At 38.3% G+C, this 16,301-nt stretch overlaps 1 protein-coding gene across 2 annotated transcripts; it reads left to right on the top strand.

Annotated features, from left to right (window-relative positions):
- Positions 1-878: 878 nt before the first annotated feature.
- LOC143525341 (keratin, type I cytoskeletal 18) lies at positions 879-9,691 on the top strand. Of its 2 annotated transcripts, none has more exons than XM_077019155.1 (9): positions 879-1,071; positions 2,327-2,721; positions 3,924-4,006; positions 4,270-4,426; positions 5,626-5,790; positions 6,302-6,427; positions 7,929-8,146; positions 8,415-8,443; positions 9,169-9,691. In XM_077019155.1, exons 2-9 carry the CDS (start codon positions 2,332-2,334, stop codon positions 9,282-9,284), a joined length of 1,284 nt encoding a protein of 427 aa, XP_076875270.1. In that variant the 5' UTR covers positions 879-1,071; positions 2,327-2,331; the 3' UTR covers positions 9,285-9,691. The 2 variants fall into 2 exon arrangements, with proteins under 2 accessions (XP_076875270.1, XP_076875268.1); XM_077019153.1 differs by lacking the exon at positions 879-1,071 and adding an exon at positions 1,104-1,231 and having other exon boundaries at positions 9,169-9,690.
- The last annotated feature ends 6,610 nt before the right edge of the window (positions 9,692-16,301 follow it).

The following is a 16,301-nucleotide window of genomic DNA, read 5'->3' as shown; positions in this document are numbered from 1 at the left end:
AAGGAACAAAAGAGGTTTTTGTACAGGAGGGAGGGAGGGAAGTACATAGTAGACAGACAGATGGATGGACAGTGAGACTGACACTCCATTTGATAATGGATATGCAAGGGTTATATATAATCCATACATGTTAACAGTAATTAATTGGTTGGATAGCTAGGAGATTTAATATATATATGTGGTCTATGCATACCTAACACAGTATTCTTAAAAAATTCATATTCTGAGATAATGTCACATTAATGCATTAATGCAAAATGTCACATTAATAAACACAGACACATGGATACACACACCAAACACACAGCAGAGGGTGTAAGATACGGTGGGTGTATCCTATAGGCTCACACTGTGTCTTTAACAGACTCACAGGAGTGTGTAAGCAATTAACCTAAGAGTTGCAACCCAGTCTGGCACCAACAGATCCACTGAGAGAACAGGGCCTTGTGCACAGCCTTCATCGTGTTCTGCCAGAGAAATGCTCACAAGCAGCCATTGTTTTCATGACAGTCTAACTCGCTGTAGTAACAGTCCTGTCTTAGGGCTTTGACATGTGCTTTCTACATGTTTTACAGGTCGCTCTCTATGAGCTATACTGATAATAGAGGTAATGTTTCATACGTTAAAACAAATGAAGGTGAAATATATATACAAGTATTTGATGTTGGCTGTGTTGATCTGATGTAAATTTGCACATGGGTCTATTTTATTCTCAGTGATGCTGTCTCTTTATAATGCTGTAGAGTCCCATGGCTCTCATTGTTTCTGGTTAATCAAGCATGCTATTGTAGGATCATTCATGCCCCGTTGTCCATGTTTGACTGTTGAATATTTAATTGCTGTGGAGTTTGGTGTCTCGGGTTGCCACTGCCCCAGTGTTAAAAGAGACACAGACAGTTACAGACAGAGACAGACACAGAGAGGCTGATCCAGAGGGAAAAGAGAGAAAAGAGTGGATAGGTAGAGAGAGGAAGAGAGAAAGGAGGGAGAGAGAAAGCGAGGCAGAGAGTGGGAGAGAGACAGAGAGTGAGGGACAGAGAAAGAGAGGCTACTCCTCCCACAGGTGTTCAGGTATGCTCCCTCCCTCCTACTTTGTATATATATATATGCACTGTTAGCTCACAAGTGGAGTACTGGGTTCTGCTGCTTTCTTCCTGCACTCTATATCTGCACTCTGTTAGCAAGGGCTACAGGTACCAGCTCAGTTCTAAAAAGGCAACACGCATTCAAGGTTTGCTTGATATTGTTTAAATGGACTGCTTGACATTTTTGTATTGTATTGTCTCCTAACATTTGTTTAAGTTGAAAGATATTTTGTAAATGTTCTGACTTGACTTAAAAGAACCTGAAAATCTTATAGGACCTTATTTACTTTGAAGTGAAACAAAGTGAATGTGACTTTACTAATTATATGGTTAATTGTACTTTCATGTTTTGAGAAACTCAGTCTGGTTAAACAACAAGAAATGCATTGTTTCTTAGACAGTAAATCTGGCATCAGAGGTAGGGTACCAATGCTGATTGGTTGATATGTCAACATAATACCCACTGTCTCCTATCCCACAGGAACCTTAACTCTTTACTTTAGTTAAAGAACAAATTCTCAAGCTCTAATATATTTTTTTAGATTAGTTCCATATTTTCACAAACTACAAAAACATTCTACATGTCTTTGTGGAAATATTTTTATGATGATATCAAACAAGTGTTCTTTCTCCTATGAATGAAAACTTGGGGATTTGAAGAGCTGCTAAATTCTGGTCAGCAGTAAGTTTTAGTTGGAGTGATAACCACTGCAGGCAGACAACAGTATGGCATGAGATTAATGGATTAGAGACATGCGAAATGCCTGAAGTGTTCACTCCTCTTAAAATGAACAAGAGTTTTCTCTCCTGAAAGCAGTTATAGTTATATATACTGTAAAAGCTAAAACATGACGTGTTTGTTGATTCATAGAAGGATTCAGTCTTAATGCTTGTAGTGGGCTTTTACCAAGGGTTTCGTCTTGAAGAGATTTTAAAATGCATACATGGATACTTGCCATGCTGGTTTCATTCCTTAGTTTTGAAAGCAAGATGCATGATTGGGTCCATTTTGATACCCTTTTATCTGAAATGATAACTTTTTGAACATTTACTGTCTGAACACAGCATTACCTTTGTGATTTTACATTTACTTACAACCTCAGAGTATGAAAAAATTGGTCAGAGATAAAGGAATATATTCTTGAAGCAGTGGTTTGGGTCATTAACCTCAGAAAAAAGGAAGTTGTAATGTCTTCTGTGCATTGTCATGAACAACGTCTTCCATCACTCTGTGTGTGCAGTTGTCATGGCATCCAGTGCCTCCATGCGGAGTTACTCATTTGGCAGGCAGCCCTCCTTCTCCAACCTGTCTCTGAGAGACAGTGGGCGTGGCCGGGCCAAAGTTGCTGTTTCATTTGCTGCAGCCAAGCCTCTTTCTCGCTCCGTCTCCATGAGTATGACTGACCTGAACAGCCTGAGTGGCCTGTCATTTAATGGCTTGGGCAACAGCACCAATGAGAAGGAAGCAATGCAAAGCCTCAACAACCGATTGGCTACATACCTGGAGAAAGTGCGCTCTCTGGAGAAGTCCAACGCCGACCTGGAACTTCGCATTAAACAGCTAATGTTGGAACGTGTGCCCAAGGGGCATGACATAGAATCCATGCTGGCTCAAGCCCACACTCTGGAGCAAGAGGTATATCTGCAGATCTGCTAGCTAGCAAACCATGGCCAACTCTTCAGTACCATGGCCATCCAACCATCCAACCTTTTCTGCAAAGCCCTACCCACCAAAGATATTCACACTTAGGCAGGGAGAACCGCCACCTTGTAGTTTCCTGATTATTTAATTGGACAGAGTTTAATTTTTTTGCTGCTGAATACTAGTCACTGATTCATTATTTACATCAGGATATTCTTAAAATAAATAGATATAAATAAATAAATATTTAAATTATACATTTTTATAATTATTTTTTTAGATAATTACATCGATTCACCTGGTGAATTTATCTTCTAGATTGATTTGGAATTGCTAGCACTGACCATAACCATGATGTTAACTGCTGTTTCAGACTTGGTGCTAGATCAAGTTACTCCACTGTACTGTGCATCAAAAGGTTTCTTGTCTCATTGTTGACTGATGGCTTTAGCAATGGTACATCTGATTCTTCTTATAAGCTAATTTTTGAATGCTATTGCTGGGCAATAATGAGGCAAATGGCAAACTGTCTGGAGAGGGGAACACCCAAATTTGAACACAAATGACTTGGTTATAGTAGAATCTTGTGGTGTGCTTTTGTGGACTACACGTGTACTCATAGTTTAGCTCAGTTCTAGTTTACTCTAACTTATATTCTTTTAAAAAATAATCTTTCATTGTCTTTTTAAAATTTTTATTTTGTCATACAGTCTATTTTCTTAAATTGTTTCTATTTATAACCAATAGTTGTGTGAGTGGAGCAAGAATTTCATTGTACAGTGTAACTGCCTGTTTACTGTGCACATGACAATAAAACTCTTGACTCTTTGGCAGAAACATAGCTTTTCTAAAATACATCTACTTCTAGATATCCTGTTTATATTCTTAATTGAACAGTATGATCAAATATAATTTTTTGATAGTATCTGAGACATGGTATATTTCTTTAAAGATCTCAGGAAGTTCAATAGCACAATAGTAACGATTATTCAGTATTCATTGGTCTAATAAAGACCAAATGGTTATTATTTAACACAAATAATGTAATGGCTAATAGGATCAGACAGCATTGCTCAAACAGTAGTGAAAGTGAGATTTTAAAAGATGACATTACGCTTTGGTAGGATAATTAGCTATGTATGCAATGTAGTACTGTATTTACCTGATGATGTATTTTGTTTGACAATGTCATCCAGGTGAGGAAGAAGACTCTGGAGAATGCACGCATCATGTTGGAGATTGATAATGCCAAGCTGGCTGCAGACGACTTCAGAATCAAGTGGGTAAATGGAAGTGTCCCTGGACTCAATATGTGCAAAGTTTAGTCTCAAACCCAATCTGAAACACTTCCCCAGCTAAGCACATTATTCAGGAACATTTGAAGAGTGAACTAAGGACATTACGCTAGGCTGTGAAATAAATTAGCATGTGGTAGATCTGTTATTACAGGCTTGGGCACAGAATAGGCTTAGCCATTCAGTGTATTTAATATCATGCACATCTAGTAACAGGAGGAACCTGGGACGTTTGTGTATGCCTCAGATGGGAAGCAGAAAGTGCTATGTGTCAGTCCGTTGAAAGGGACTGTGTGGCTCTAAAAAAGGCAAAGACAGACCATGACCAGATCATTGCCACCCTACGTGGAGATCTAGACAGCCTGAAGGAGGAGCTGTACTTCCTCAAGAAGAACCATGAAGAGGTAAGCTCTGTTGGATGGGATGGCTGCTGGATGTAACTGGTGAGAGGTATTGTGTAAAAAAAAAAAAAAAAAAAGTATACAAAAAGTATTGTAAAAGTATTATATTTATTATTGCATGCATATTGTATTATAGTATAATTAAAGTATTGTGAAAGTGTTATAGTTAAAATGTAGCTAAAGTGTTGTAAGATTATTATAGTTAAAGTATAGTTAAAGTGTAGCTAAAGTGGTGTTAGAGTATTATAGTTAAATTATAGTTAAAGTGAAATTAAATTGTTGTAAGAGTATTATAGTTAAAGTATAGTTGATGTGTAACTATAGTGTAACTATGTGTATTATTATTATTATTATTATTATTATGTATTATAACTATGTGTATAAGTATTGTAAGAGTGTTCAATTTAATGTATAGGTAAAGTATGGTCAGACATTTTCTTCTAGGACGTCGCATAAACAGATAAGTTGTGAGGCCTCAGGAGTAGAGATTGTACCAACCTGACCAGCTGAATGTTACACTTTATCTTCTCAATATAGACCATGTTTATTTCTGACATGTTACTTGGAAGCCACTAACTTTCATTTGTTAGTCATGTTTACATTGATTTGGCGTAAAAAACCCATTTAGTCCACATGTTTAAGGCCTTTTCCTGAGGGGTCAGTCAGTATGATATAAAGCGTGTCCAGAAAGGCCTCCCTTGTCTGTGACAGGGACTTTGAAATGCAATCCTTGTTAAGATAGAGGGCTTTCTTTCCCGTCATCTCTGTATGTATATATATATATATATATATATATATATATATATATATATATATATATATATATATATATATATATATATGTGCAGGGCTTCACTTTTGTGTTTTGTTAGCAGCATACCAAGTTATGTGTGGATTAGCAAGTGCGTATATAGTTGCAACAGCAGGTAATGCAAGACATCTATCAAATATTTAAGGAGGATAAGTTAATAATGAAGGGATTCTACCCACCCTACACCACCATGTGGTATCAGGTTCATAAGATTCATTAGTATACAGTTGTGTTCTCTTGCACAGACCACACCCTGCTGACTAAACACTGAATTTACACACACTTAACATACTCAAACACTATTAAAAGTTAAGGAAAAGCTCTCAATGCACTAAATTCATTTGCTTCTTTCTTTGTATCCTTCTCTCCCTCCTACCACTACCCCCCATAGGAGATGGATAACCTGCGGGCAAGGATAGCCCAGGAAGGGGTCACCGTGGAGGTGGACGCAGCCCGAGGTCCTGACCTGGGCTCGGTGCTGTCTGAACTGCGCTCTCAATATGAGGGCATTGTCCAGAAAAACAAAGAAGAAGCTGAGAACTGGTACCGCAAGAAGGTCTTTATCCTCAGGAAAGCATGGTCAACATGCACTTGTCCATATGGAAACTCCATAAATTAAATATTTATGCATACAATCCACCAACATGACCTGATCCATTCACTCTAATTATACAGAGTATGTCACAGAGACTTGTGGGTAATGTGTTATAGGTTGCATTGTGAGTTTTACATAGGTATCATGTTTACATCAGTGACACATTTGACAGCTGTAGCTGCTTTCTCATCATTTGTCTAAGATTACAACAGCTAATCATGTTTTCAGTTGAGTATTTCTACACCTGCCATTTAAAACCTTGTAACTAATAAAAAGACACAGTAGAACTGAAATATACACCAGTTCTTGGCTATGTGTTAGAATTGCATTGTGTATTTATACCACTTCTTCCCTACTGTTGCATAGTGTAATGTTCTTCAGCAGAGTTTCCTCTTTTGTAACATTCTCTGGCAGTTGTGGATAGTGTTGCAGGTCTTTGGATAACACCACTGTGGCTGTGTTGGTGTTGCAGCTGGACGTGGTGCAGACCGAGGTACGTGAGAGCAATGAGGCCCTGCGTGGGGCAAGGAGTGAGCTCACAGAGAGACAGCGCTTCCTGCAGACCCTGGAGGTGGAGCTGGAGGGCCTCCACAAGCAGGTCAGGACCACTGAGGGGCAGTGTGGGGTGTGATGGGACCTTTTAAACACTGCTCCTGTTTCCAGAGTGAACTTTTAGAGCAGTGCACAATGCTTATAGAGTTGCAGCCTAGTGGGGAATTTAAAATGCTGCCCTTTACGTGGTTGTGCCGAACAAGACCCCTGTGTCTCCTGCTGTGTCCTAGTTTCAGTGGTTTACAGTGGAAGGAACACAAATACAGTTATACTCATATAAATGTGGCCAGTGAACTTTAGTTACAAACTGAGGAAAGTGCATCCATGGCTCCTGATTGTTATCACAAAGCAATGAGTAATCTTGTAGCATCACCACTTCTGTCAGCCTCAGACTTTCTCATCAGTGCTTGAGTTTCATTGGCTGGGGATCTGGATTAGCATCTCTTAGCTGCGCTGGCTCCATCTCCTGCTGATCATCTGGTTACTGTAAACAGATCACTCTAGTGTAAATAAGATAAGCCATCCAGACACAAAGGGGTTTGTTTTAAAACTGCTGCTGGTCAAGTCTGTGCACCTGGCATTTATAGTGTTTATACAGTGTTAATACTTAAGTAATAATACTGTCTCTGACACAGCTACTGACAAACTGACACACACACATACACACATTGCTTTTCACATAATATTCTCACAGGCACTATTTCCATATACCCTCAATATATGAATTCCGTGCTGTTTGTATCCTGCCAGTGAATGTTTTTCTAAAGATGCTGAAACACAATATCAAAGGCACAAGGAGCCTCTGTCTGCTGGTAGCTATGGCTAGGATGTGTCACTCTACACAGGTTTCTCTTATCAGAAGTTCAGCCTTCATGAGTGGAAGATGGAAACACTTCACTGACGGATGGAACTTTCTGATTGCTTTGTTCTAATGATTTTGATGGAATGTGATTCCTTTATTCTAATGACGGATGGAACGTTGTGATTCCTTTACAACCTGCCTGTCTGTGTTTGTGCTATATGTCAAGCGTGCTATATGCTATATGTCAAGTGTGTTGTGGTGTTTAAAGAATGAACACTGATGTTAATTTAAAGTTTACTGTGCTTCAGAAGTGAGCCAAGCCCTCAGTTGGCTCATTTCCTCATTTGTCCTCTTATCAGTATTAACTATCTTTACATGCAAGGTTACATATATGTTACTCGTATGTTTATATACGTTAAATAAGGTTACATCCTCATTTAGTCTTTCCTTAAAAAATCATTTAAAGTGAAATAATTTCTATATTTTGGCTTTATTTCATTGTTATCATGCCATAGAAAAAACAGTTCCCTAAAATAGATTCACACAAGTGTTCTTATAATAAAATCCTATTCCTGGTTATGAAATCCACGTAGATACAAATAGACACATGAATGCACATTACAATACAACACCACACTGTGAGTTCCCAACCTACATCTCTTAGTTTGTAATTGCACCAAATCAAATACTCGGTCAAACTTGCAGGTGCCGAGTCCTGCCCCAATCTTTCTGTCACCTCCTGCAGGTGGCTGCTCTGGATGGTAACCTCAGCGAGACAGGTCAGAAGTACTCCCAGGAGATGGAGCGTCTGCAGGCTACCCTCAACCAGCTGGAGGAGGACTTATCGCAGTTGCGGCTAGACATGCAGCGTAACAAGACTGAGTATGAACAACTCCTGCGCATCAAACAGAACCTGGAGATGGAGATCGCCACCTACAGGCGCCTGCTAGAGGGGGAAGACACGTGAGTGCCATGGTCAAGCCATTTGTACTTTTTAAGAAAACTTAATGGATTGTTTACTTCTTGTTTTCAACATTTATACATATTTATATATTATCATTTAAGTCTTCATTTATGTATTTCAATATCCAACAGGGATTACAGTGCTTCAAATCTATAGATTTAAGTATAAAATGTGCAGAAGGGTTTACAGTGCTTCATATCTATAGACCTTTTGTATTGTTTTAGTTCTTATGGGTGACTGTAATTTGATGTTTGTTTTTTCCTGCAGTATTAAGGAGGTTCCTCCACCCCCAAAGAGTAAGTATTTCTGCTGAGACAACATTTCCAAAGAAATTTGCAGTGGTAAACAAAACCTGTCACACCTGGCCTGTGTACCATAATCAAACCACATCAGGCTTTAAAGCATGCAGTTCCATCTCATGTGGCCTTTATCCTCCTTAGCCTTTCACTGTGATAAGAGCTGTGAATGTAATGAATGGCCAATCATTCACACTTGAGACCCACCCAACTTCCACTCTTCTGTCTTGAAATACACTCACAGTGTATATTCACAGTGACAGGTGATTCATACAGGTGATGTAATCTAAACCTGCCTTTAAAAGCAGTCTAATGTGACTGAACATTCTAGGCTCAAATAATCATTTTATTTATAGTCATTCACAACCTGAAACACTGTTGTAGTCTACTCATTGCATGAGAATGTATGACCTGTTCTGTTCTGTAGGCAGCCAGCCTCACATCTCCATTCTAAACACAGCCCATACTTTGGTACTAATGGCAGATTAAAAGCTGTAAACACAGCAACCTCCCAAAACAGAACAGTAGCTCCCTGGCAACGCAAATCATTCACGTGTGTGTATGTGTGTGTGTGTGTGTGTGTGTGTGTGTGTGTGCTAGTGCAAGAAGAAACTTATGGATCAAACTTGTCTCTCTGTCTATCTCATATATTACTTTTGCTATTTCTCTTTTCCCTTCTCACTCTTTTGCTGTCTGTTTCTCTGTCCCTCTCTTTCACTCTGCAGAGGAACCTGATGTCCGTACTAGGAAGATTGTGAAGGTGGTCACCCAGACCATGATCAATGGCAAAGTTGTGGATGAATCCAGTGAGGTTGAACAGATTGAGGAGAGTAAGAAGTAAAGTCTGAGTATTTTAGCCCAAAATAAAGTCCCCATTGTTAACTAGGGATCACATTAGCCCCAGGAGACCCCGCTCACATTACCTTTTCTCTCTACCAAAGCCTTTCAAACAGCTCATCTTTCTTGAGCTTTTCTCAAGCCACGTAATGAAGCCCACTCCTAGACAGAGACTTCCATTTTAGAGTCAACACTGGCCAAGGAATAAAGTCCCCTCTTTGTCGCTTGAATATAATGTTTTTTTTCCTTTCTTGCAATAATTGTTTCCCTGTAGGAATGGGAAGTTCTCATGCTTTTTGAAAGTACTCATCTGTAAACCTTTGTTTTAGAAACACTGATAGTGCAAGTCCTCTCAGTGAAGTTGAAAAAAGACAAATAAAAACTGTCAAAAAGGATTGTTTGCGTGTACTTATTGAGATCACGTGTGCATATCTGACCGTTGTGACATTACTCTTATATAGATCATATGTACATGTATGATTGTTGTGCCATTAGTCGGTTATAAAGATCCCATGTATGTCTGACCATTGTTACATTACTCGGTTATTAAGATCATGTGTAGATGTCTGACTATTGTGACATTACTTGTTTATTAAGATTATGTGTACATCTGACTGTCATGACATTTCTCGGTTTCATAAATAGCTTTTTCCCCTTTTATGGCATCTGAGCAGAATGGGCATCAGTAGGCATTCGAAGACTTACATCCCGAATTACAGTAAAATGCATACTGGGTACCAATCTGCTTAAATAACTTTTTACAGGTACTACAGAATAATCTGTTAGTATTATTTTAGTATTTCTTAAACACAGTTGCTGAAATACATGTTTAAAAAGGCATATTTGTAATTTTAACACTTTCCCCTGACCAAAATGTCCAAGGAAACATAAACTTAAGCAATTTACTCTCTCTCATTAATGTTTTAAATAGTCAGTTGTATTTTAGGTAATGATATAGACAGCTGTGTGGTATTTGTTAGTAAGAAGCAGGTATGAAATCAGTTGTGTTATGATTAATTAAAGTAAATCATTTAGAACCTCTTGACTCCTGTTAACATGTTCTTCGCAAGACTTACCAGCAACTAAATTAACCTCCCACCTCTCATAGGTGAACGTACGCATACAGGATTGGATCTTAAACAGAGGACTACATTAAATGTTTGGCAAATCCACAGATCTTCCTTAGATCACAGCTTAAGACATCATCCACTATAACATTTTAACTTTTCTTATTTAACTCTTTTAGAACTGAATGCTTTGATCCCCCAGCATATGTCTAGTCTACATATACCGTATAAAAGTAACTTCTATACTTGCACTCCTCTTATAACAATTATTTTTAAAAGACTGATTTATAAAGACACAACGTACCCTAGTCATTCCAGATCCCTAGTCATTCCAGATTTTTCCCACATTCGGCTAATGGAGTTCAAAGGACTGAGTCCTCCTGGTTCATATTTCAGTGACTTTTGAGAACCATGCAAGCATGAAAGATCAGACCATGAAGCTGCTTCAGTGACTCAATCCACAGTCGACTGGTTTACTTAGCCCAAGCTAACATGAATGTGAGGTAGAATGGCTAGGAGTGCTAGATTATTTTCTATTTCAGGAGTGCAGTGAACACTGGTGGGTGAGTGTGAATCTGGGGTGAACATGCAGAGTGGGTGAACACGCAATGTGGGAAAAATGGGAAAACACACCGAGGGTGGTGTTAACACAGAGTGAGGTGAACATGCTGAGGGCAGGGAGACTCCTAAGCTTGTTAACACCACTGTGGCAGCAATGACTGTTTACGCCACAGGTGCACAGTGTAGTACTGAGTTTTTGCAAGTGCAAGTGCAGTCCACCCAGAGCCAGTAAAGACTTGTAATGGCAAAAAACATACCACACAAGGTTTGGCCTATAATGTGGATATACTGTAAATTTACACAATTGCTTACTTTTTGTCATACCTAATCCAAATATAAGCAGAGAATGTTGGGTAAATACCACAGCCTGGAGATTAATCAACAATGCCAAAAAACAAGAACCAAGTCTTATGATGATTTAATTCAACATGCTCAGATATCCTGGATGATATAGCTCCACTTAGACTTAGAAAGCCCAAAGCTAAAAAACAGCCCTGGTTTAACACTGAAACACACTCACTTAGACTACTGTGCAGGAAAGCAGAGCGAAACTGGAAAAAAGATAAGCTCCAAGTTTCATACGAAATTTTTAGGGATTCTTTGGTCAAGTTCCAGCTTTCTGTGATGTCGGCCAGAGCTAAATACTTTTCAAATTTAGTCTCTACTCACTCAAACAATCCTAGGGTTCTTTTTAATACGATAAACTCGATTTTAACACCGGCTGATACCCCTTATATTAAAGAGTCTCCAGAATCATGTGACAAATTCCGTAGCTATTTTTCTGACAAAATTCAAGCTATCAGATCAACCATTCCCTTATTGGACAATGCGATCCTTGAGAATCCTGCCTGCTCTGCTTCTTTGTCAGAGTTCGACCAAATCTCTTTGTCCCTGTTGACTAAGATTGTGTCTAGTATGAAGCCGGCCACATCTATACTGGACACCCTTCCAACACGCCTTTTTAAAGAAGTCTGGAACACTATCGGATCGACTGTATGCCCTATTATAAATTCTAGCCTCTTAAGTGGACTGGTTCCTTTGTGTTTCAAGCACTCAGTTCAGCCTCTTATTAAAAAACCTAATTTGGACCCAGCTGCCTTGTCTAGTTATAGACCCATCTCAAAATTGCCGCTCACATCAAAAATCCTGGAAAAGGTTGTTTGTAATCAACTTTCTTCCTATTTAGCAGAGAATAATATCTTGGACAAGTTTCAATCAGGTTTCCGAGCTAATCACAGCACAGAATCAGCCTTACTTGACGAATGATATCCTCCTTAATTTGGACCGTAATTCATGTGTCGTTTTAGTTATGCTGGACCTGTCGATCACGATATTTTAATAAAGCGTCTTAACACGGTGGCAGGGGTCCAGGGGAAAGCACTAGCTTGGTTTTCTTCCTACCTAAAAGATCGCTCTTTTGCTGTCCAATTAGGTAAGTCAGTGTCATTATCATCTCCCATTGCTACTGGTTTGCCACAGGGTTCCATCTTAGGCCCCATTCTCTTTTCACTTTATTTAGTTCCTTTAGGTTTAATTTTTAAAAAATATGAAATCTCGTATCATTGCTATGCTGATGATACTCAGCTATACTTACCACTGAAACCGGGGGATACGCACTCTCTAAACATCTTGTCAGCGTGTATGAGGGAAATCAAACTATGGCTAACTAAACTTTCTTAAGCTCAATGAGGACAAAACAGAGGTTGCCCTGTTTGGCAAGCCTGGTAACATTGAATCCTTCAAAAATAATCTGAGTTATCATTTTCAAAATTTATCTCATTGTGTGAAAAACCTTGGAGTTATTTTTGACCCAGCACTTAAATTTGAAAAGCAAATCAACTCCGTTGTAAAATCAAGTTTTTTCCAATTACGCCAAATTGCTAAACTTAAACCGATTTTGTCATTTAAGGATCTCGAGACTGTTATTCATGCTTTTATCACAACACGCCTTGACTATTGTAATTCCCTGTACATGGGGGTAAATCAGTCCTCTCTGGCCCGTCTGCAACTCGTTCAAAATGCAGCTGCTAGACTCCTTACCGGAACAAAAAAACGTGACCATATTTCTCCAGTCCTGGCTTCATTACACTGGCTTCCTATCAGGTACAGGATCCATTTTAAAATCCTACTGTTTGTTTTTAAGGCTCTTCATGGTGTGGCCCCGCGGTACATTTCTGATTTGATTAGTCCATATAATGCAAACAGGTCTCTTCGGTCTTCTAACAAACTACTGCTTAAAATTCCCACCTCACGTTTAAAACATAAGGGTGATAGGGCTTTCTCTGTTGCTGCCCCAACTTTGTGGAACTCTTTGCCCTATGAAATTAGATCAGTGTCTTCAATTGAGCAGTTTAAATCGTGCCTTAAGACCTATCTTGTAACGGCGGTGGTAGGGACGCACACACCGCGTTAGAGAGAGCGAGAGAAAGGTGGAACCAAGTGCCACAAAAAATAACAGAACTAAAAGGAGCGCCTGAATAAACGCGGACTGCTCAACGCGTAAAAAGAAATAAAGCAAAAACAAGGACGTCAGGGGAAGTAGCTGACTAATAGCAAAAGGCTATTCAAACAAAAACCCTTCCCATACAAACAGCAACGGGATAGGAAGGTAAACAGGTGAGGAAAACTTGAGGGAGGTCAGTAAGCGATGCAGGAGAGGACTCGAAAAAGACAGAAGATAGAAAAGAGAGATAGGTGGCGAGACACCTAAAGAGGCAAACGCTGCAAAATAGAGTAAGAGAGAGGCTGAGAGCATAACGGCATAACCACAACGAATCAGCAATGATCCGTTTCCACTGGCTTCCTTAAGAAGCCATGGCAACAGGTGAGACAGATCATTGCTGATTGCGTTGCTGGAGTCTAGGACTGGCTCGGGTGCCCCTTGTGGATGTAGATGGCACGGCATCCGAGCCAGCCCTGACATATCTTTTTTCACTTGCTCATGACTGCAAGTGATACGTCAATCAGTTCAATAATGTGGTTTATGGTCTATGGCCTTCTTAGTGATTTATCTTATATTTTTATTAGATTTTATTGTAGGTTCAATTTTATGTATGTATATGTGTGTGTATGTATATATGTATGTATATACGGTATGTACATATATGTATGTATGTGTATATGTGTGTATATGTGTATGTATGTATGTATATGTATATATATATATGTATGTATATGGGTGGGTGTATGGATACTGTGTATACTTTTTTTATCTGTTGTACAGCACTTTTGGTTAGCCTTGGCTATTTTAAAATGTGCTTTATAAATAAACTGAATTGAATTGAATTATGAGAAGATGGCTATAGATTTACTCTAAAAGCCTTCTCAACCCCTGTAATCTTGTCAAAAGTGAATTTACACATGAAAGTCAGAATGCATGGAGAGAATGAATGTTTCATTTGGAAAACACATACAAATTAGTCACATCACATGCTGCCTTAACTAAGCTAATGTTTACAAAATGCTGTCAAATTAGATAAGAACAGGAAGTCATCACAAAAATGAGGGGCTTCGCTCTAATGGTAGTATTCTTCTTGGCATGATGCTTCAATGAAGAAAGGATATTTTTCACAATTTCTAACTTTTATGATAAATATGCATGTGTGAATATAAGGCAACTTTAATGTGTGACAACAATAGGCTATGTGGGATGTTTGGTCTACCTTGCCACAATAAGGATAATTACATTTCTGTTGGAAGATTAAATGAATTGCTCAGAAGTAAATTTTGGCCCTGTCTTTTTTTGTGCTCCTATCCTGAAGATTGATCACTTTTTCATAGTTGAACTTTTGGTTCATGTTATTGTCAGAACAGAATTCTATATGTGCTTGAATTCATAAGTAAGTTTGGATTTTGTGAATAACATATGTCTGAATTAAACTCCCAAGTGTCAGTGTGTTAGCCTTTAAAATGAAGGCTTACTTGTTTTAATGTATTAATGTATTCCATTTCACATACAAAGGTTGACCCCTGGTGGTTACATTCACACATTAAGCTTAGTTGCTCAACATTCTCCTTCACTTGTTTAAACAAAAAATACTTTGTGGCCACTCCCATGCAAATCTTTTCATTCACATTTGAAATTTAATTTAGTTTTGTTATGAAGTATCTCCATGATGCTTTATGAGGGGAGCCAAAGATTACTGTACTCTTCGGTTTAACTTGGCACTTTAGCATATTTGTCTCTCAGTGCTCCCATAGTAAAAAAATATATAGATTAAGTCATTTGGCTACCCAAAATAAATTGCTTGGTTATTGTTTGCATAATAAAGTAAAATTTATTATATAGTGTGTGTGTGGGTGTGAATGATTGTATGGATGGATAGGAGCCATATAGAGAGAGAGTCGCGACAACGGAAGTTCAAAACGCTTGATGGTCACGTGATTCACGGAGGCTTCAGATAGTTCCAGGAAGTTCAATTTGAGCGCATAAACACAGAGACAGAACTGCGATTTGAGGATTGTGAACATATAGCAACCAACTTTAGGCTAATTTTAGAGCACATCGCTGTTTAATGCTTTGATTGTTTTATAATTGTTATATATTACGTTCATTTATATATTTAGAGGGACAGGAAGGGGTGAGAAATTCAGATTAGATTAATTTTATAACATTAACATATCTTTAAATCATGGTGATTTCTGTAATCCCATGGTATTGGGGACCTAATTAATCGAAATGACTAATGTACATTTTCTGACAGAAGGAAAATTTTCTTTGACTTCATTGTGCAGAAATATGCTTTAAAAAGGTACATTAAAACACATTACATTTACATCCAGACAGTATATGACATTAAAATACATTGATAAATGATATATATATATATCTTGTCTTTTTAATACACACTTATTTACAGCAATTAATTCATTAAATAAATCTCTAATAATCTCAAATATGAATATCGTGTCAAGCAGTTTTTCTGTGTCCTTTCCTCCGTGTTGTTTGTGTAGGTGTCCACCATAGTTTGCTGTGTTGCATGGGGATGCTCCAATCGAGCAAAAATGTATGGTTTCCCAACTGATACTGAGAGGAGAAAAAAAATGGTTGTCTCAACTAAGCAGGAGCAATCTTACCCTCACTAAAATTACAACAGCAAATATATATGTGAGGTAATCATCAAACACTGCATTTGCACATTTCACAATAAACACACTATTGGAAAGCTTAATGCCTGATTTATTAAAATACAGAATAGTGAACAAAAAAAATCAAAGACTCCAGACAGACTTGGGTGCAGGGTGAGGGTGCTATCTAGTTGCAGGCTCCATTGAATCCCCTATGGTTCTTTGGCTTAAAGAGAGAGAGGAGAAAAAGGCAGGAGAAAATGATTATTATGAGTATTGATGTTATATGAATTTGAACTTGTTGCACATCCTTGGTTGTTTTTTAT

This window comes from Brachyhypopomus gauderio, chromosome 10 (assembly GCF_052324685.1).
Source record: "Brachyhypopomus gauderio isolate BG-103 chromosome 10, BGAUD_0.2, whole genome shotgun sequence".
Taxonomy (NCBI): Eukaryota; Metazoa; Chordata; class Actinopteri; order Gymnotiformes; family Hypopomidae; genus Brachyhypopomus; species Brachyhypopomus gauderio.
Note: the sequence above shows the minus strand (reverse complement) of the source record. Positions and strands in the feature narration are given on the sequence as shown.